Source organism: Dissoconium aciculare (genome assembly GCF_010015565.1).
Source record: "Dissoconium aciculare CBS 342.82 unplaced genomic scaffold K489scaffold_13, whole genome shotgun sequence".
NCBI lineage: Eukaryota > Fungi > Ascomycota > Dothideomycetes > Mycosphaerellales > Dissoconiaceae > Dissoconium > Dissoconium aciculare.
In genome coordinates, this window is record NW_022984963.1 from 26,693 (window position 1) to 44,817 (window position 18,125).

The 18,125-nt window shown below is 51.5% G+C and overlaps 8 protein-coding genes across 8 annotated transcripts; 6 read left to right on the forward strand and 2 right to left on the reverse strand.

Moving 5' to 3' along the window:
- Positions 1–984: 984 nt before the first annotated feature.
- K489DRAFT_412702 (CKS-domain-containing protein) lies at positions 985–1,488 on the forward strand (the record flags this gene model as incomplete). The annotated part of the gene is made up of 3 exons (XM_033607960.1): positions 985–1,088; positions 1,170–1,314; positions 1,399–1,488. The coding sequence occupies 3 exons, from the start codon at positions 985–987 to the stop codon at positions 1,486–1,488; spliced, it is 339 nt and encodes a 112-aa protein (XP_033456399.1).
- Positions 1,489–2,126: 638 nt separating this feature from the next.
- K489DRAFT_383593 (glycoside hydrolase family 38 protein) lies at positions 2,127–5,871 on the reverse strand. The gene has a single exon (XM_033605644.1). The coding sequence runs from the start codon at positions 5,626–5,628 to the stop codon at positions 2,353–2,355; it is 3,276 nt and encodes a 1,091-aa protein (XP_033456400.1). The 5' UTR covers positions 5,629–5,871; the 3' UTR covers positions 2,127–2,352.
- A 531-nt stretch (positions 5,872–6,402) lies between these two features.
- On the forward strand, positions 6,403–9,066 carry K489DRAFT_362712 (uncharacterized protein; the record flags this gene model as incomplete). Its single annotated transcript, XM_033602668.1, has 2 exons — positions 6,403–8,397; positions 8,434–9,066. The coding sequence occupies exons 1-2, from the start codon at positions 6,439–6,441 to the stop codon at positions 9,064–9,066; spliced, it is 2,592 nt and encodes an 863-aa protein (XP_033456401.1). The 5' UTR covers positions 6,403–6,438.
- Positions 9,067–9,332: 266 nt separating this feature from the next.
- On the reverse strand, positions 9,333–11,112 carry K489DRAFT_383595 (DUF1692-domain-containing protein). The gene is made up of 2 exons (XM_033605645.1): positions 9,588–11,112; positions 9,333–9,523 (listed from the first exon to the last, which is right to left on the reverse strand). The coding sequence occupies exons 1-2, from the start codon at positions 10,728–10,730 to the stop codon at positions 9,356–9,358; spliced, it is 1,311 nt and encodes a 436-aa protein (XP_033456402.1). The 5' UTR covers positions 10,731–11,112; the 3' UTR covers positions 9,333–9,355.
- A 280-nt stretch (positions 11,113–11,392) lies between these two features.
- On the forward strand, positions 11,393–12,724 carry K489DRAFT_396317 (Sec20-domain-containing protein; the record flags this gene model as incomplete). The annotated part of the gene is made up of 1 exon (XM_033606874.1): positions 11,393–12,724. One exon carries the CDS (start codon positions 11,393–11,395, stop codon positions 12,722–12,724), a length of 1,332 nt encoding a protein of 443 aa, XP_033456403.1.
- A 622-nt stretch (positions 12,725–13,346) lies between these two features.
- On the forward strand, positions 13,347–13,894 carry K489DRAFT_412707 (uncharacterized protein; the record flags this gene model as incomplete). Its single annotated transcript, XM_033607961.1, has 3 exons — positions 13,347–13,430; positions 13,486–13,780; positions 13,848–13,894. 3 exons carry the CDS (start codon positions 13,347–13,349, stop codon positions 13,892–13,894), a joined length of 426 nt encoding a protein of 141 aa, XP_033456404.1.
- Positions 13,895–14,575: 681 nt separating this feature from the next.
- Positions 14,576–16,667, forward strand: K489DRAFT_383599 (acetyl-CoA synthetase-like protein). The gene is made up of 3 exons (XM_033605646.1): positions 14,576–14,750; positions 14,873–15,136; positions 15,194–16,667. The coding sequence occupies exons 1-3, from the start codon at positions 14,714–14,716 to the stop codon at positions 16,603–16,605; spliced, it is 1,713 nt and encodes a 570-aa protein (XP_033456405.1). The 5' UTR covers positions 14,576–14,713; the 3' UTR covers positions 16,606–16,667.
- A 239-nt stretch (positions 16,668–16,906) lies between these two features.
- K489DRAFT_390603 (G-patch-domain-containing protein) lies at positions 16,907–17,854 on the forward strand (the record flags this gene model as incomplete). Its single annotated transcript, XM_033606615.1, has 1 exon — positions 16,907–17,854. The coding sequence occupies one exon, from the start codon at positions 16,907–16,909 to the stop codon at positions 17,852–17,854; it is 948 nt and encodes a 315-aa protein (XP_033456406.1).
- Between the last annotated feature and the right edge of the window lie 271 nt (positions 17,855–18,125).

Consider the following 18,125-nt stretch of genomic DNA (forward strand, 5'->3'; position numbering starts at 1 on the left):
ACAAAGAAGGCGAACCGAGAAGCACATCCCACCAGGGGGCTGGACACATACATTTCTTATTTTCAAAGCGTGCCTAGCTTCAAATATTGGTATCGTCCCTCGCGCTCGGAATACGGTTCAGCAAGCAGCAAAGTGCAGGTGTCTTGTGAGTGCACCTTAGGACATATTTGCCATGTCGTCCAAATTTTGGAGTGATTGCTGTATTTTCTCAAGGCGGAAACCTTACCGTAGCAGGACTTCTGCGATCTACAGAACAGTGCTCCGCCCGGTTCGTCCATACCTGGGAATTCGTATACAACCAAGGACCCGAGGCTTTGATCCAGGGACTCGTGGGATTGTACATACCGATCACCATGTGCCGGCCGGAAGAGTGGACGAGCGGCCCGAACGCGGACAGCCCTGTGATGGTTCTGTGTTTACCGCTCGCGTGCTTCCCGAAAACACGATTACAAACAAATGGTCTTTGGGTTTGGAACGCAAAAATATAACACACCATCTGCAGTTTCCCTAGCCGGACCCCTTCACTTAATATCATCTCGTTTTCTACTGCGACGCAGTATACTACTGTAAGCCTGCCTTTGATATAGGACACTACGGCCACTACAGCCGCCATTCCGAACTGTTCGTCACTGCCCCGCCTCCAATCCCTGCTGCCAGCCTCAGGCACCTCAATCAATTTGGCCCCGCGGCGGTGTCAATAAAGCCGACAAATCGCACCGGTTCATTCGAACGGTTCACGGGATATTGACGAGCCAACTTGCCTACTTCTCGGCAGATACATCTCGTCGTCCACAAAGCCAGCTGTTCGATCGACTGTCACATTGGTGCACGGTCGGCTTTCACAATTGGTGCGGTCAACGCAGTCGATTCGACACATCCAGAATCATTTTTGGTCTCCAGTGCGGTTGGTCACGAAGCACACACACGCACACACACACACAGAAAGAGCCTAGTGTCCATATACCTTCCTTTTCAACCACAGCCATGGATATCGATCCTACCCGTCGAAACAAGAAGCCTCGTCTACTGAGCGAAGCAGAACGGGAGAAGCTGGCGGACTTCGTTGAAGCGATTCACTACTCATCACGGTAAACACCAGACCCATGGCACAGCGCGCGGAATAGATCAAACGTGATCACGTAGACAAATGCTGATCTGGGGCTCTCTAGGTATAATGACGATTTGTTCGAGTACCGACACGTCCAATTGCCCAAACAGATGCTCAAGGCGATTCCCAAGGATTATTTTGACGGAAGCCGGGGCACGTTAAAGCTCTTGTGGGAAGACGAGTGGCGTGGGCTGGGGATTACACAGGTGGGTGTTGATCGGCGCCCTATATTTGAAGAGGAGCATGTTATGGTATCTGCGAAGAGCTGAGGTTGACATTTTGACACGCAGAGTCTCGGATGGGAGCATTACGAAGTCCATGAGCCCGAACCGCACATTCTTCTTTTCAAGCGACCCATGGCCGGCGAGTCGGCTCAGTGATGGCGATATCGACACGAGGACGAACGACCAGTGCCTCGATGTAGCACGCCTCTCATCCTGGCTCACGATCGCAGCTTTTGCACCAGATAAAGCCGACTTTGGTTCTCCTCAACAACCAAGATGTGAACAACCCTCGATATATTCAGTGGTGGTCGCTTCCGGGAAAGAGTCGCAAAGTTGTTTCACACAAGGATGCAGCCAGCAATGGTTGAGTGAGAGAGGGTGAGAGAGAGGGAGAGAGGCGTATAGTTTGAGGGACACATTTGTCATCGACAGGACTTCTAACTTCAAAGTTGTGATACTCGGGAGAAATACTCGGTGGGAAGTTCCGTGCCTTTGGCGTCAACAGCGAGCAAGCCAACACGCTCAACATGCGTCGTGGCCAATCAACGGCGGGTTCACATTTTTTATCGGAGCAGGGCGCAAATGTATTTGGGAACAAAAGCGGCGGGTCTTGATGGATTACCGATGCTATGAGAGAATGACTTGAAGATGTGCATACGACTTGCAGGTAAATGCAGAATGAAGGCTTGCCTTGAAACGAAGCTGTGGCGCCAAAACCAAACTTTCACTTTCAGCTTGCGGCCTGTCCGTGCTGAAGCCTCTGTCAAGTGTGAAGGCTGATGCGTAGATACATCTACCTCAGGATGCAATTAGATTGACGCAGCAGAACACTATTTGCGTCAATTCATGGCTCACAGGCGTACACTCGATAGGGGCCACAGTTCTTCAGCCGCGGCCACATGTCCATATGCGAGACTCACAACATCCATACATCATTCTGGCAAAAGGTAAATATACAGCCATACACGCAATTCCGTGCTTTCTCGTCACGTCGTCAACCAATGATCCATCCGAACCACATCAGGCCAGCAGTAATTTGAAGGTCGCGATCTCAAACGCGCGCAGTTCGATGTCCAACCCGTCCTTGCCAAGCTTCAACTCTTCCAAATCGTCTTCCAGGACGTTGCATTTCCAAGCCTTCGCGACCTTGACGGGTCCGAACCCGATCGTGCCACGACTCGTGCCACCTAAACTATCGTACGTCCGCAAGATGACGTGGCGATCGGCGGATTTCGCATTCGCCCTGGCAGGAAGCCATCCATTGCTGGCGTCGGCATCGTCCTCGGCACGCTTGATGCAATCCACTACTAGACTAGGATTGCTCGTCTCCAGTAGCTTGAAGGCGGCCATGAGGTTTGTTAAGACTCCTGGTGTTGGGTGATGGTGAACGGTCATCGGGTGATTGAAATTGTAGCCCGCGCGCACCGTCGTCGAGGACAGAGCTCCTTCATGCGGCAGAATGGCCCAGCGTATGTTGTGTCGACCCATGTCGGCGTGCGCATCCGGGGCCTTGGGCGCACGAAGTAGAGACAGACGCATCAGGCTACCGCACGTGGCGAACCCATATTTGCTTTCGTTAAGCACACTGACGCCGTATCCATTTTCCGATAGGTCGGCCCACTTGTGGCAGCACACTTCAAATTTGGCCATATCCCAGGAAGTATTGTAGTGGGTGGGTCGACGTACAATGCCATACTGGGTCTCGTACGAGGCCTCGGTGTTCACGATGTTGGTCGGGAACTCAACCTTGAGGAATTTCATCGTCTCGTGCCATTCTACCTCGGCTTGAACTTCGACATACGAGCTATCCTTGCTGAGCGAAATGCTCGATTTGATCCAGGATTTGTCCGAGATTTTGGTAGTTGTTGTCACTGCGGCATGGAACGACGAATCGGATGTGATGGTCGTCTTTGATGAGGCCTGTAGCTCTTTGCGAGACTCAAGATGAAACACCTCAACGTCCCAGGCCTGCCAGTACAGTGGCTTATCGTCAAATATGACGAACTGATTTGACTTCTTTCCCTTTGGCACACTTTCGCGTCCAGCCTTCTTGTCGAATAGCGAAACAATCGCTCCGTCAACCACTTTGACTGTAAGCTTTGCGTTGTCAAGCACAAACACGCCATTTTCTTGCTCTGCAACGCGGACTTGATCACGAGTGACACTGATCTGGCGTGCATCCGCTGGCTGTCCGACGGTGTGATTCGCGAAGCTCACCGATCCTGTGCTATCGATGTAAGTGGGTAGCTCATCCCGTTGCCAGCCCAAGGTATTCAAGGCAATTGGGGTGGTAGTATCATCATCTGTGAATCCGAGCGCGTGCAAGGCATCTTTCAGTACCTTGCCGCCTGTCTCGAAGACCTTGGCGTAGAGCTCGTCCGAATCATCATAGCACATCTCAATGCTGGAACCGGGCAGGCAGTCATGAAATTGGCAAAGCAGCACGCTCTCCCACATGAAATCAATCTCCTTCTTGGGGTACGTGTAACTCGATTTGCCCTCGATGGAGGCCAAAGTCGCGAGATACTCGATGTCGTAAAGGAGCACTTCAGATTTGCGATTGTTCCGCTTGTTGTTGGCCTGCGTGGTATAAGTACCTCGGTGGAGCTCGAAATAAAGCTCACCGTACCAGGTCACAAACTCCGTCTTGCCGGTGGCAGCGCGCTCCTCCAGACGATCGAAGAAGTCCTCGACACTACCACCCATGCTGACGCGCGGCAGTAGCCCAATCTTGTCGCTGATACCGCGGCATCTTCGGAGCTTCTCAATATGACCCCACGTCGGCCCTCCTCCACCATCACCCTTGCCAAACACAAGGAGTGATGTCGCGTCCTGATCCATACTCTTATGCTGTGTCACAGATCTCTTCACATCTCCAAAATGAGCCTCAGCCGTGTATGTTTCGGAAGGAGCCATATGACAAATGACCTGACTGCCATCGAGCGACACCCAATTGAATGTGGTATGGGGGAAATTGTTGATGTTGTTCCAGCTCAACTTTTGGGTGAAGAAGCGGTTCATGCCTGCCAACCTGCAGATTTGTGGAAGCTGTGAAGAATAGCCAAAGGTGTCTGGCAGCCAGAATGTCCGACATCTCTCGCCGAAGCGAGATTCGAAGTAGCGCTGACCATAGAGAAATTGCCTGACAAGAGATTCGCCAGATGGCATATTGGTGTCATGTTCTACCCAACTTCCTCCAATAGGCTGGAATCTGCCATCCTTGACATGTGACTTGACGCGATCAAAGGCATAGGGATAAAGCTCTTCGAGCCATTTGTACTGTTGAGCCTGTGAAGCGCAGAATCGATGCTCTGGATATCTGTCCAGCAGATTGCACTGGGTGGACCAGCTCCGAGCGACCTTGCGTCTAGTCTCCGCCCACGGCCATAACCAGCAGGTATCGATGTGACAATGACCAATACCGTTGACCAGTGCCGGCTTGTCGTTATCGTATACCTTCGCACTATCGACGTCACTTCCCAGGTAGCCTTTGGCAATTTTTCTGCACTCTTTGATGCTTGCGTTTGAGCCATCCCCAGCAATGAAGCAATCCATGATTTCGTTACAGATTTGTAATGCCCTGTGTTGCTCCCAGCCATCGGTTGGGAATTCCCGTGCAGCATCGCCTATAATCCAGAAGTCGTAGCGAAGTGCTCGGGCGTCCTCGTTCACGCTGACGAGATCGGCCTCCGACAACTGAAAGTATTTGTCCGGCGATGGTGGCTGGATTGAGTCGCCACCTGGAGCATTTCCGAACATGCCATTGCATGCCATCTCGATATATATGGTCTGCGTCTCACCATATTTTCGGAATTCCTTTGGGATGATCCACTCTACCCGTTCCCCACCACCAGTTAAACCTTGCAATGGCTTGCCATCAGAGGTCCACACCATTCCTTCGTTGTTGGCATCCCAGTGCAGCTCTATCAGTGGCTTCGACGACCAGCTTGAGGGAATTGTGAACAAGACTTTGAACCAGTGCGTACTCCAACTTGGTCCGAACGAAGCGCCTTTGGAAGTTGCTCGATACTTATTTCCTTGCTTGGTGGCTTCTTGAAAGGTTGGTCGAGTTAGCTCTGGTGCACTCCAGACGGAAATCTTCACATGCGGCTCGCCAGAGACCCGCTCGTCGTCGAGTTTGGCCAAAAGGCCTTGTTCTTTATATTGACCATTGTCAACGAACTGTCCGAGGCGGTTGCGATAGATATCGGAAATCTGTTTCCCTTTCGGTCGAGTTGCCAACTGTGGATAGTCAGTCCCAGCTCTTTGCGAGTTTGGCTTGTTATCTCCGCCCATCGTCGTAGGTCAGATGTGGAACGTCGGAAGAGATAAAGATGACCACTGCCTCTCGAGCAATACAAGCTAATGCGAGGAAGAAAACAGTGATGAAAAGGATATGATCAAGAAGATCACGAGGCAGCTCAGTACGATCGATGAATGTCTTTTGAGAGATTGAATACAGATTTATGTGATGACAAGGAATGGTGATGCTCAAGGGCCTGCAGAATGGTCGAGCCAGCAATCGTCAGCTGATCCATGATCCACGGACACCAGGACCGAAGCTGTATACAGCACGACATTGGCGTCGTTTGGGAACGGACCCAGGCGAAGCTTTCCCCACATTGTACCTGCAATACACACGCGGGCGTGGTGTCTCTATCAGCCGCGTTGGCCGAGGACTGTATGTAAAGCTCAGAGCTGCACTTATGTGGTTACGGACATGAACACCTTCCGTTCTGATAGCTAGCTTTACCGAACGGAGGTGATCTGCTAGGAATCTGTGGGTGCCCAGGTGAACACACCTCACTGTACGATTTCGCCGCAGCCAGAATGAACCTGTGAGCCCATCAATCACGCTGTGCACTTCGTGTGTGTCAGTGAGGGTTTCTGCGGGTGGGGGCGTTGCTGCCTCGTTCTGTCTGGATGCCATGTACAAACGGGTTTGGTCACGGGATGCCGTGTCTCCTTCGTGTCTTCCAAAGCAACTGTGCGTACGTCATGGCGTCCGAATACTATACCCTAAGCCAGACCGGCGATCGTATGATGGAGGAATGACTTGTTCCTCGATATCGATGAATCCATCATGGCTTGCTTGTCGTCTTGACGATGTTGCAGCCTAGTAGCACGTCTAAGCATAATTCTATGTGCGGTACAAAAATCCCGCATCCAAAGACTACGAACTTCTCCTACGAAGAGCAAGGTGAATTCAGCACGCCACCTGCCAAGCGTGTGAAACGTGATGCCGCCGGCGATGGCTCGACCAAATCGTCTCCCAGCAAGACTAGAACTCCACGGAAGGTGGTTGCCGACTCTGACGACGAGGGCTCCGTTGATGTCGTCAAGACGGAATCTGTGCCTACACGGACAAACCTCGAGACGGCCCTTCCACCAATCCAGACTGATGCTGAAGCGATAGAAGCATACGAGCTATCACGAGCCGCGGAGGTAGCAGAGACAGACCCTCAGACCCGACTGGATGAGCGTAGGTGGGTTCGAGGCAAAAGCTCGATATATGTGGACGCCTTCAATCTGGCTCTCGATACTGTCTTGGAGGAAGAGAGCCATCTCTTCGATACTGCAGAGCACAGAGTGTTCACAGAATGGCGCGAGCTGTCGTACGAAGCCCAATATCTATACGTTCGACTTTTCCTGCGGAAAACTGCGAGTTGGCATCGTATCAGTCGCCTTGGTTATCACAGCGACGTTGCCGACCTCAGCAAGGCAATAGATGATTTGCAGAGGGAGGTCTCATTGCCAAATTGTTCATCTACGACACAGTCGAATCCGGGTGAGCTGGAGCCTCCCGAAGACACATCTTTGGGCGAGAGTTTCGCATTCGCAGACAGATCCCAGGATAGGATTCAGACTTTAGAGGAAGCGTCGTCCCTGCTGCTCCTGGACGAGCTCAAGAATTTGGCCAAAGATGTCAAGGTGCAAGGGAAAAACAAGAGAGAACTTCTCTCTGCATTCAGAAGAACGAGCGTGAAACAAGCTGGTCTCGGCTTTTCGTCCTTGAAGCGCTCAGAGACCGAAGAGTCAAATTTGTCAATTGACACGGATCAAGAGAGTGAATACAGTCGCGAAGCCACTCCAAGTAGGCTGGAGAATCGTGATTCTCACTTCATCGGCAAAATATTGGCAGAGACAGGCCCATGTATACGTCTCGCGATGCCAGCCTTGAAACTCTTTGAACGGGTTCACCTCGTGTTTTATCGATCTACGGAATGGACCGAAAAGTCTCTCACGACGATCATCCTGGCGCGTATCGCGCGGTGGAACTTTCCTGAGTACATAGTCTCACGATCTGCGAACATTTTCGCCTCTCGCTCGTACTTACTAGAGTTCGAAGCAGCGATTCGGACCCAGTATAGGGTAGACAATGTTCTTGAATTTAATGGAACCCCAACGAAAGACACACTCAGTACTGTCTTGGAGATTTACGACGATGTCTATCCCCGCTGGAAATTACTTTTGGCAGAGGAGCAGACCAAGGAGGACAGCCTCTACAGCACCGGGGAGGGCGCCTACTTGCGCCGCCTTTCCCCAGCTTGGGTTTACACAAGGATCGTTCACAAAGCAGCTTTTGTGATGGGCAAATTCAAAGATCATAAGCGCGAACATGCCCTGCTCTGTGAGCTTCTTGAGCAGCGCCTCTTCCATACTTCACGACGCGGAGACTGGTATCAGCGAAAGGCTCTGCTTGAGGAGCACTACATGTACCTTCATTCAGCATCTCCAGCAAGTTGTTCGAACGAAGATGCTCAAAAGAAGCATTGGAAGAGAGTAGCGCTCCAAACGTGCGAGGACGGCCTGCAGGATCAGCTCACGCATCTCATTTTCCACCGTGACCTTCAGAAGCGGACAATCAAACTCGAGAAATCTCTCAAAGTAGCAAAGAGGCAGCAGCATGATTTCTCCCACGTCAGCCTCGCGAAGCCAGCAGAACGAACATTCGAAGGAATCCGTATCGAGCGGCCACCATCGTTGATAAGGCGCCGCAGTAGTGATCAAAACATCAAATCTGACAGGCGCGGTGCAAAAACTATTTGGCTTGATCCGGCGCTAGTAAAGCCTGAAGAAGAATCCGGCGAAGAATCCAAGACCGAAGTCGAGGGCGAATGTAGCGTCGAAGAGATGTGTCTTTCGTCATATCGTGCACTTGGCTGGAAAGGCTACCACAGCGAAGGACGAATCCTGCGTACGCTGTTCGCCTACCTCTTCTACGACGTCCTCTTTCTCTATATTCCAAACATTTTTCAAACGCCCTTCCAAACTTGTCCACTCGACTTGCACACCGACGCCTTCTATCCCTCGCGCATTTCAGAAGTCAACTTGCGTCTGAACGAAATCAGCAATGGGTCCGCTGGCTCGCTTATTCGCGGGGTCTGGGACGAACATCACGAAAGGCAGACGTGCGTCGTAGGTCTGGACTGGTCGTACGCGCTCGACGATCTCCTCGAGATAGCTGCCTGCTTCCCACCTGCTGCTTTGAGCACGGTCATGAAAGTCATGTCTCAAGAATATGCGCAGCGCGGTGGAGGTGTACCTGATCTTTTTCTTTGGCGGAACAATACCGATGGTATTCCGGGCGAAGTCATGTTCTCTGAAGTCAAAAGCGAGAACGATCGTTTGAGCGATACTCAAAGGATGTGGATTGACGTGCTGTCAGGAGCGGGTGTCAACGTTGAGTTGTGTCATGCTGTAGCAAGCGAAGTAGGAGTACGAGCGGCTTAGATTTTGGCGTCACAACTACAACACCTCGCATCGACGGCCTTGTCCACGGAGATGATCAAATGACCTTTCCTGCAGGTGGATGCCGTCCGTTCGGTGTCGATCGTTCATTCGATTTTTGGGTCACCCGCCCTCTTTTCACCTTAATGGCACATTACGTCGCTCGCTTGACGAGCGCTTCGATAGACTTCTCAAATATGCTGGGCGCCGTAACCTTGATGGCGCAGAGCTCCAGTACATAGAGCACGCATCTGCAGATTTGAACATAAAAGCATTTGATTTGTACGACTTTCTAATTCGAGTGCATCTTGTTTACGCGCTGTACACCCTCGTACAATGCGCGATCTACAGCTGCCGCAACCGTCAGAGTACCACCGACAACAGCACAAACACCCACCAAGAATCCAGTGAAAGTTTTGGCTCGCGATTCGCGATTGATCACTTTCATGGGCGAAATGTCCTACGAACGAGTCAGTGCTTTGTTTCGACGAAGACGACAGGAAGTGCACCAGAAGCAAACTTACGTAAGAGAAGAACACGCCTGGAATGCCGCCGTAGGCGTGGAGACGCTCTTTGTGACCTTCTCGGCCGGCGTCACCTCCCATGAGAGATCGCTTGTGCGATGTAACGGAGTACTGGTGTGTCTCGAGGCTCCCAGACTCGCTCTTGCCGTATCCACCGAGCTCGATCAGCTCATGAGGAATATCGAGAACGGTGTTTGTCCGCTCCCAGCCCAATGGTAGGTACGCAGTGGAGACGACCTTTACGAAGTACATGTAGTTGTACAGATTTTCGTTGGTCTCTTGTTTTGTGTCGTCGAGGGGGTTGAGATGATGGTTCGACCATGCCATTCCCTTCTTGCCCACTCGCTTGACTACTTCATCTGGCAACTCCGGGCCAAAACGCAAATGGTGGATCTTGTGGGTGAAAGTGTGGACGGTATCACCAGAGATTTCCTGGTAATTTTGTAGATCATGCGTGTGCATCATACCATTACTGAAGCTCTTTCCCGGCGCGAAGTGGAAATTTCCTACGACCTTGTTCACGCGAATGCCACCTTCGATTCTGCATCCCTCTTTTCTTTGTATGTCCAGTTGTTCTGCATAATGCTCCCGCTCACACTGCTCCACATTTTCTCCTCTTCCGAACGACCACGAGACGCTTGCATAGGCTTCCCGCACTTCGGCACACGTATTGCAGCATCCCGGCTTCGCGGTATTGGGAGGTGCAGGAGCACCATAACATCCTCCACAGTAGTCCGGGGCGAGGTGTGGAACTGGGTCGTTTGGATGCAGGTTGAGAGGCTTGCTGTCGATCTCACCTCCGCCCTCTGCTTCTGACCTTAGTCGGACTTTGTTAATGCCACTCATAACACCAGCCTGGATCTCTCCACTGACATCCATCACATCCAGCGTCAGCAATTCGCAGGGTATCCTTGGGAAGGTTATGTTCATGTGAATCTCCATCTTCTCGCCACGACCCTTGTCGACGATCAACTCTGGATGTACCACGATCTTGCGATAGTCCACCCATTCGCCCCATACAAGGAATAGTATGACCACGAAAGAAACGAGCGTGACAACTCCGCCGCTGGTGGTGCGGATCCTGGCGTCCTCGACGGTCTTTGTGAAGGCATCAAGCCTGGTAAATCTGGATTTGGGCGCCATCGTGCAATATATGATCCGACGTAATTGGAGATGACGGTGTGAGAAGAGCTCGAGGGTCAAAGACGCGAGATGGAGAGCTGTAATGAATGGCGCACGGCGACAAGCCGAATTGCTCACAGTTGCGTTGGCCGGAGCATGCAATGGTGAGAGTGTCCAGTGATGCTCAGCGTTGGCGAATTCGTTCGATGATGCGGCCTAAGCAAGACAGCATGGAATCAATCAGAGCATAGGATCTGATGCGCGCGTCCCTGCAATACAGTTCTGTTCTGTAGAAGTGGCACGCAATAGGCTTGTTAAAGGTTATTAGAATAGGCCAGCTGTTGGACTTCAGCCCTGACAAAAACCAATGCCCCAGGGCCCTTATTACTGCATGCGCCCAGTATTCCGATCAGATCATAGGCATTATTTTATTATTAGAAGCAGCAGCAGTTCCCTTGAGCCCCCTTGGATCCCGCTGAGGACACGTGATCTTCATCGGCGTGGACACACCTGCCTCAGGCCCTCGCTGGCATTCCAATTGCACCTGGGCAGATTCGCTGCAAGAATCTGGGAAAGAAACAGCTTGCGACGTCATTGCTTCGTGGAAAGTTTTGGAGAAGTCGCCGGGTCGCAGGTATAAGCAATGCATTTCTAAATACCTCGGGCGGCCGATACCCTTCAAAATGAATCATCCTTCGCCTGGACTTCCCCGACAAGTGGCTGGTCTTTCGGAACAGCTCAAGACTACTAACACTCTCATCGCACAGCTTGGCAAACTCACGTTCCAGCCTGGCTCCGAACCTTTGGGGGGCGAAGGTGGTGTCCGCGTCGAACTTACGCAAGACATTCACGAAAGCCTGAAGCAGCTGACCGAGGATTTCGAGATCATCAAACAAGAAGCAGCCGATCTCCACCCTGACGGCCGTTTTCATACTCGGGCAAATCGTAAAGACAACGAGGAGGCGCGCCTGAGTGCCAAAGTCATCCGCATAGGCGAAGACCTCAAGGAAGCACGCCAGAGATTTAGAACTGCTCAGGTCTCTGCAAAGTACGCAAGTGAGCAAGCAAAGCGCAAGGAGCGACAGGCTCTGCTTGAAAGCTATCGCCGGGAGGCTGCTCAGCTCGATCAAGCCACCGAACCTGTTCAGAGTTCCCGCGACCAACTTTTCGCGCAGCGAAGACAGAACCAGACCCAGAAGAACCTTACTCGAGACGAAGTGCTAGTAAACGCTTCTAGCGACGTAACAGCAGCACTTCGGCGCACCCACGATCTTCTGTCATCTGAACTTACGAGATCAAGATTCGCCCAAGAGACATTCGACGAATCGACTGCGGCTCTCGCGCAGCTCGGCGACGATTACAGCAGCCTTGATGATATTCTGAGCACATCACGGAATCTCATCGGAACCCTGCTCAAAAGCCAGAAAAGCGACAGCTGGTATCTTGAGACCGCCTTCTACATTCTCATAGCCACTCTCTGCTGGCTAGTCTTCCGCCGCTTACTCTACGGGCCGTTCATCAAACTACCTCTTTTCTTTTGGAGAGTGTTTACTTTCTTCATAAGCTGGGGCATTTTCAAGCCTCTCTACCTGTTTCTGTCCATCACGGGAGTTGTCACTACTGAGCGCAGATCTGGAGCTTCAGCTGACCTCACATCTTCATCTCGTCCTCCGCTCATCGTACAGCCAAGTGCTCAAGGCGGCATAGGAGCCATCCCATCCGTAGCTTTGCCGAAGGGCGGAATACCAGCAGGCGCAGGCGGTGTAGGCGCCAAGAGAAATCGGGAGCCAATACTCGAAGGAACGATGTCGGAGCAGATTGGCAAGATGACGGAGGATCAGGCTGAGCCTGAAAAAGCACCCAAGGCCCAAGAAGATGGCAAGGAACTCCCCCGTCGAGGCGATGGCACGGTCTTGCAGGAGCGTGGTGACGTCCCGCCGAATCCGAAGAAGAAGGCGTTTGAGGCAGACGCAGAGGACGAAAAGCATGAATCCCGCAAGAGAGATGAATTATGATTTCTATGACCATATCATGTCTGCAAACGTTCGCGAGGCGTAAGGATTGGCTTGAGAAGTTTTCCAATGACATGATATTCATATCATCCTTCCCGCGGAACAACACATATCAATTCTAACATTCTGTCACAAACTTCCCAACTAGCCACACAAATGACTGTCGTGCTGTTGATCACAAACGCTGGCGCAATCCTAGCGGAATATAGCCATTCAGCAGCATGTGATCTCAGGAATGTATGGGAAAATGTGCCTTGGAGCGTACCGACGCTTACAAGATATCAAGACATTCAAATCGTTCCTCACTGAACAGGCTATTTCTCAATGATTCGATTCATGATTGATCTTAATCGGCCTGTGAATATGCAGTTGCAGAGGTAGCTTGAATCTTCCACGATCGGCGCTCACGTGCAAGGCGTCATTTGCTTGCCGGGCGACTTGAATGGAATGTGTCAAAGTGAATCCGTGAAATGCAACAGATTTTCACATGTCACTTGCATGGAATGTTTTGGCATAAATACCTGATTGGCGTCCCCAATCGTTCTCGCCGCATATCGGTCTCCTCCAATCGATCCAGTTAACACGAATTCATTCCTGACTTCCATCCGTAATCACAAACGAAATCATGGCTGGTGACCCGCTCAAGCTCTGTAGCGAGTCTGATCTGCGTCGATTTGCGCTGTGCTTCATTAATTGTGATAGCCCGACGGTCGGTCATAGTCTCACTTCAAGTACTGTCAAATCACTAACGATGTATTGATCAGCAGGTCGACTGGGAGACGGCCTCTAAGCAATTCAATCCTGAAACACAAATAGCCTCCTTCAAAACAGTAACCTCGAAAGCGCTCAACAGGGTCATAGCGGGTCTCACAGGGTCTCCCGAGGCGAATGGCGTCTCATCAGCCGGGGGCAAGAAAATGATACAAGGGAGTAAGCGAAAGGCCGGGTCGCAGGCCGCCGGGTCCACTGTCAAGCGCAAAACTACGACCATGTCCAAGAACACATCAAAAGCAAAAGGCGATGTTGGCGAACGGCTCTCAGATGATGAGGCTCTGGATGGTGCGTGTCGCACTCATCATGATCGTTGGCCAACCACGATTTCACGACGGAAGCTAACTGGCAATAGCAACTGCCAATGATCAAAGTGTCAAGACGGAGGTTCACGACGAGTGAAGGTCTCCGAATCGTTAAAGTTCAGAGATCATGGGTCGCGGGCGAGGGCCAGACTTTGCAAACCAACACTTGATCAAACGGGGTGATATTCGCCGTCTAGCAAGGATTCGTGAGATTACTCGTTACGCCTTGCGTCCCCCAAAAACTTGCGCGTATTATGTCCGAGTAAGTAACTGCACGCTGGGATTTTGAGAGATGGTAATCGGAACTGATCGTCGTTCGTGAGTACGCTTACGAACGCTCAAAGACGGACATGTATTTTGCATCAATAGGGAACAGATGGGAATATTTCAACATGTGATAAACTGGTCATACTCGTATTTGTGCCGTGATTCAATGCGATCATCTTGGGTCATCTTGCTCTTGGGTGCTTTTGTGCTGTAAGCAAGGCAACGTTGCCGAAACTCATTTTCTATGGCGGATAAGGACCAATGTTCAGCTGAATGAGGTTTAATGAGATTGATTTCCAATGAAAATCAAGATCGCTTTCATCAATCGTTCTTGACAGAAGAAAAGGATATATGCGGAAGGATTGTATCTTGTTGTACGACTCCGCCGATCTCGGGATGAACATCTGCGCATGCGCGCTTCCCCGCCTTGATGCTGCAGTCGACAACAGAATCGTGCAGACGAATCGTGGCCGGAATAGCGGAAACTATACCACAGTAGTCGGCACTTGCACAAACATTACCGGCCGCCAAATATGGACGGCCAAGTTCTGCTTCACCTCACAACATTGTGTGGCGGTAAGGCGAACACATCTGAAGCGAACGAGCGGAGTTGTCGCAACACATTCACACATATTGCCTGCGAGCAGCCATGGTTCTATGGAGATCTGAACAACCCGATATACAAAGTACGTTATTCAGTAGAGCAATTGAACGGACGGGGAGAAGCGTGAGCCTGTCGATGGGTCACCTGGGCATATGAGCATTGCGAGCGAATTGGCAGCTAACAGCTTGACCGCCTCATCTTCAGTTCCAACAAACCTCACCACTTGGCAGTGGGCCTTTGAGAGCAATGTGTTTTCACCGCTGAAGTACTCACGTCGGAACAAGCTGGGCTATTACGAGGATGCTGAGACCAAAGAACGTCTTGACTTTGTCGATGTCAAGGAAAAGGCAGCTAGCCTCAGCACTGCGCTCGTGCGGCGGTATGGCCTCCGCCCACGCGATACCATATCATTGTTCTCCTCGAATAACATCTGGTACCCGGTGGCGTTGTGGGCTACAGTCAGAGTAGGTTCGTCAAATCAGCCCTGATCACCTCAACGGAAAGCGCGGTACTCACCATTTTCAGGCGGACGGATCAATGGAGCCTCCCCTGCGTACAATGCCGAAGAGATGGCTTATGCTCTGAAGACCGCCAAATCCAAGTTCTTGTTCACGCTTCCCAAAGCGTTGCCAGTTGCGATGGCAGCGGCCAACATTGCTGGTTTGTCAAAGGATCGTATATTCCTCCTCGAAGGTCAAGTCAAGGGTTTTACTACAATCCAAGAGCTCATCGAGGCGGGTAAGCAATACAGCCCGGTTCCAGCATATGTTATTCCGAGGGGTATGAGTAATGCACAAATTTGTGGATATCTCAACTTCAGCAGCGGGACGACAGGTCATCCCAAGGCGATTCAACTCTCACACCACAATATCATTGCGCAATGCCATCAGCTGCGACAAATACAAGCCGTCGAACCTGGGCAACAGTATCGGATATTGGCTGTGACACCTCTCTTCCATATCACAGGCTTGGTTCGATATGTTCACTACGCGCTTTTCATGAATGGATGCTCCATTATGATGTCAGCTTTCGACTTGGAGAAGATGCTTCGTGCGACAATCTCATATCAGATACCAGAGTTGATTCTTGTGCCGCCCATCATCATTCGTGTAGTACGAGATCCCGTTGTGGCAAAATACAAGGATGGCCTGCGACGCACCATCAAGCGATGGTCATCCGGGTCTGCTCCAATCTCAGCAGAGATCCTCGAGCAGCTTCGAGCATTATTCCCGGAATCAGGCTTCCGCCAGGGATACGGATCCACTGAAAGTACTGCATGTATAACAGCCCATCCACCAACCGCATACGATTTCAAATACGCAACATCTGCAGGAAAGCTATGCGCCAATACGGTAGCAAAGATCGTCGACCTGGAAGACCCAACGAAGGAGCTGGGCCCAAATCAGCTGGGCGAGCTCTGGGCCAAAGGACCGCAGGTCAGTTCAATGGGTTATTTGGACAATCCTCAAGCAACAGCGGAGACGTTCGATGTCGATGGGTTTTTCCATACCGGCGATGTTGGACGTTTTGACAGCGAAGGGTTTCTATACATTGAGGATCGCATCAAGGAGATGATCAAGGTCCGAGGTCAGCAGGTCCCGCCAGCAGAACTGGAAGACGTGCTGCTTGGCCACGATGCGGTGGAAGATTGCGCGGTATTGGGCATACCGGATGACTATTCAGGCGAGAAACCTAAAGCATACGTTGTGTTGAAGCCGGGGCAGGTCGCTAGCGAGGAACTTGGCAGGCAGCTTCTGGGTTGGGTCCAGGCTCGTAAGTCAAGATACAAGTGGCTGCGCGAGGTCGAATTCACGGACAGTGTTCCAAAATCGCCTACTGGAAAATTGCTTCGAAGGATTTTGAAAGCCAACGAAAGGGCGCCTCGAGCACGCGGAATCTGTGTTAGAGATGACGCGAATGTACGCGCAAAATTATGAGAGATGACCGGAGGATGCCGATAGGATAGTTATAGAGTCAATGGGATCTCGTGCAACAATCAAGTTGAAGACATGTGATTTGTGGAACAGCGTGAATGTGCAAACCCATGTACGGGATACTTTCGAAACTCATGGCAGACACAAGACAATTTTCCTGCCAAGGCCTTCTTCAGCTTTCTTGTGCAATACCGTGGCATCTTGCAAGCATCGATTATGATGTTCGCTTCAATTCTTTGAACGGGCGGGAGCATCAATCTCGTGGAGTGAGGAATGTGTTCAGTCGCTCCTCAGTCGATTCGCGATGTCGAATGATAGCCAAGCCGCGGGGGAGGATGACTACCTCTCCATGTCATTCAATGAAGAAACTGCGCACGTCCCAGAGAGCAGTCTGCAGAGAACTGCCCGATTGAAGCGTGAGGCTGCGAGTCGAGCCCATCAGCCACGAAAGCGTGAGCTTGAAGAACGAGCAGCCAAAGCCCAACAAGCCATCCTGGATACTGCTTTAGATAGCTCAAGCATAGGTGCGAAAATGTTGTCGAAGATGGGTTTCAAGGAAGGCGGAACTCTTGGGAAGTCGGCCGATGCACTACGAGAGCCCATCAGGGTCAACTTTCGCCATGGCAAAGGTGGTCTCGGTGTGGAAAGGGAGAAACGATCAGACGACGCCAGAACGCTTAAACGAAACCGAGACGGTCTAATCGATGCCACTGCTGCTACTGCCAATAGAGATCACGTCGAGAAACGCGCAAAGGTCAGCGAAAATGAATATCGGGAGCGAGCGCAATTGTCTGCGGAGGAGCGTCGCGCACACGGCAAATTGACAGGTGCGATGAAGGTTTTGGAGACATTGGAGGACGGGGCGTCAAAGGATGAGGGGCGCGAGATGGCCACATTGCAACATGTGCCTCTGCATTCGGTCAATGTTCTCAGGCGGCCCCTGGCACGGGAAAGACTCCGAGAAGATCGCGAGCGGATGATGCAGCTCATCAAGGCTGAAGCAATCGCAGTCCGCGATCGCCCGGATGACATTTCCGATCCGAAGCGGAAATTCATCGCCGCGGCAGATGTAGACCTTGAGGAATCTGATTCAGAGTTGGAGGAGTTTGAGGCGCAGCCTATAGCAGAACAGCTGGAGAAAGTTGTAGAACATCTGCGGGAACAGCACAACTACTGTTACTGGTGCATGGGACAATACCCGGATGAAGGCATGGAAGGCTGCCCGGGATTGACCGAAGACGAACATGGATGAGCACACGGACGCCAGACAAGGACACAAGCGGCGATGTTGTTTGTGCATGAGCTCTCGTGAAAGGACGTTCGTCCATTTTCCTTCATGATACCTTTGTAGATTACATCCCTAGGTAGGTAGGTATGTGCAGATGAGGTGATATGCCAATCAACTCCAACGAGGAGCCGAAAGGGCGCGGGCGGGGCCGAAAGTGCGGCCGAAGCGCGTCGGACTTGCTGCTCGACGCGACCTCAAGGTCAAGAGACTTCTCTCCACGGCTGCAGCATGCCTT

Coding starts and splice junctions, on each gene's coding strand:
- K489DRAFT_383593 (XM_033605644.1), bottom strand. CDS start 5,628: ATGGGCGGAGATAACAAGCCAAACTCGCAAAGAGCTGGGACTGACTAT.
- K489DRAFT_383595 (XM_033605645.1), bottom strand. CDS start 10,730: ATGGCGCCCAAATCCAGATTTACCAGGCTTGATGCCTTCACAAAGACC. Junction 9,524..9,587: donor CAGGCGTGTTCTTCTCTTAC/GTAAGTTTGCTT, acceptor ACTCGTTCGTAG/GACATTTCGCCCATGAAAGT.
- K489DRAFT_383599 (XM_033605646.1), top strand. CDS start 14,714: ATGGTTCTATGGAGATCTGAACAACCCGATATACAAA. Junction 14,751..14,872: donor TGAACAACCCGATATACAAA/GTACGTTATTCA, acceptor CCTCATCTTCAG/TTCCAACAAACCTCACCACT. Junction 15,137..15,193: donor GTGGGCTACAGTCAGAGTAG/GTTCGTCAAATC, acceptor CACCATTTTCAG/GCGGACGGATCAATGGAGCC.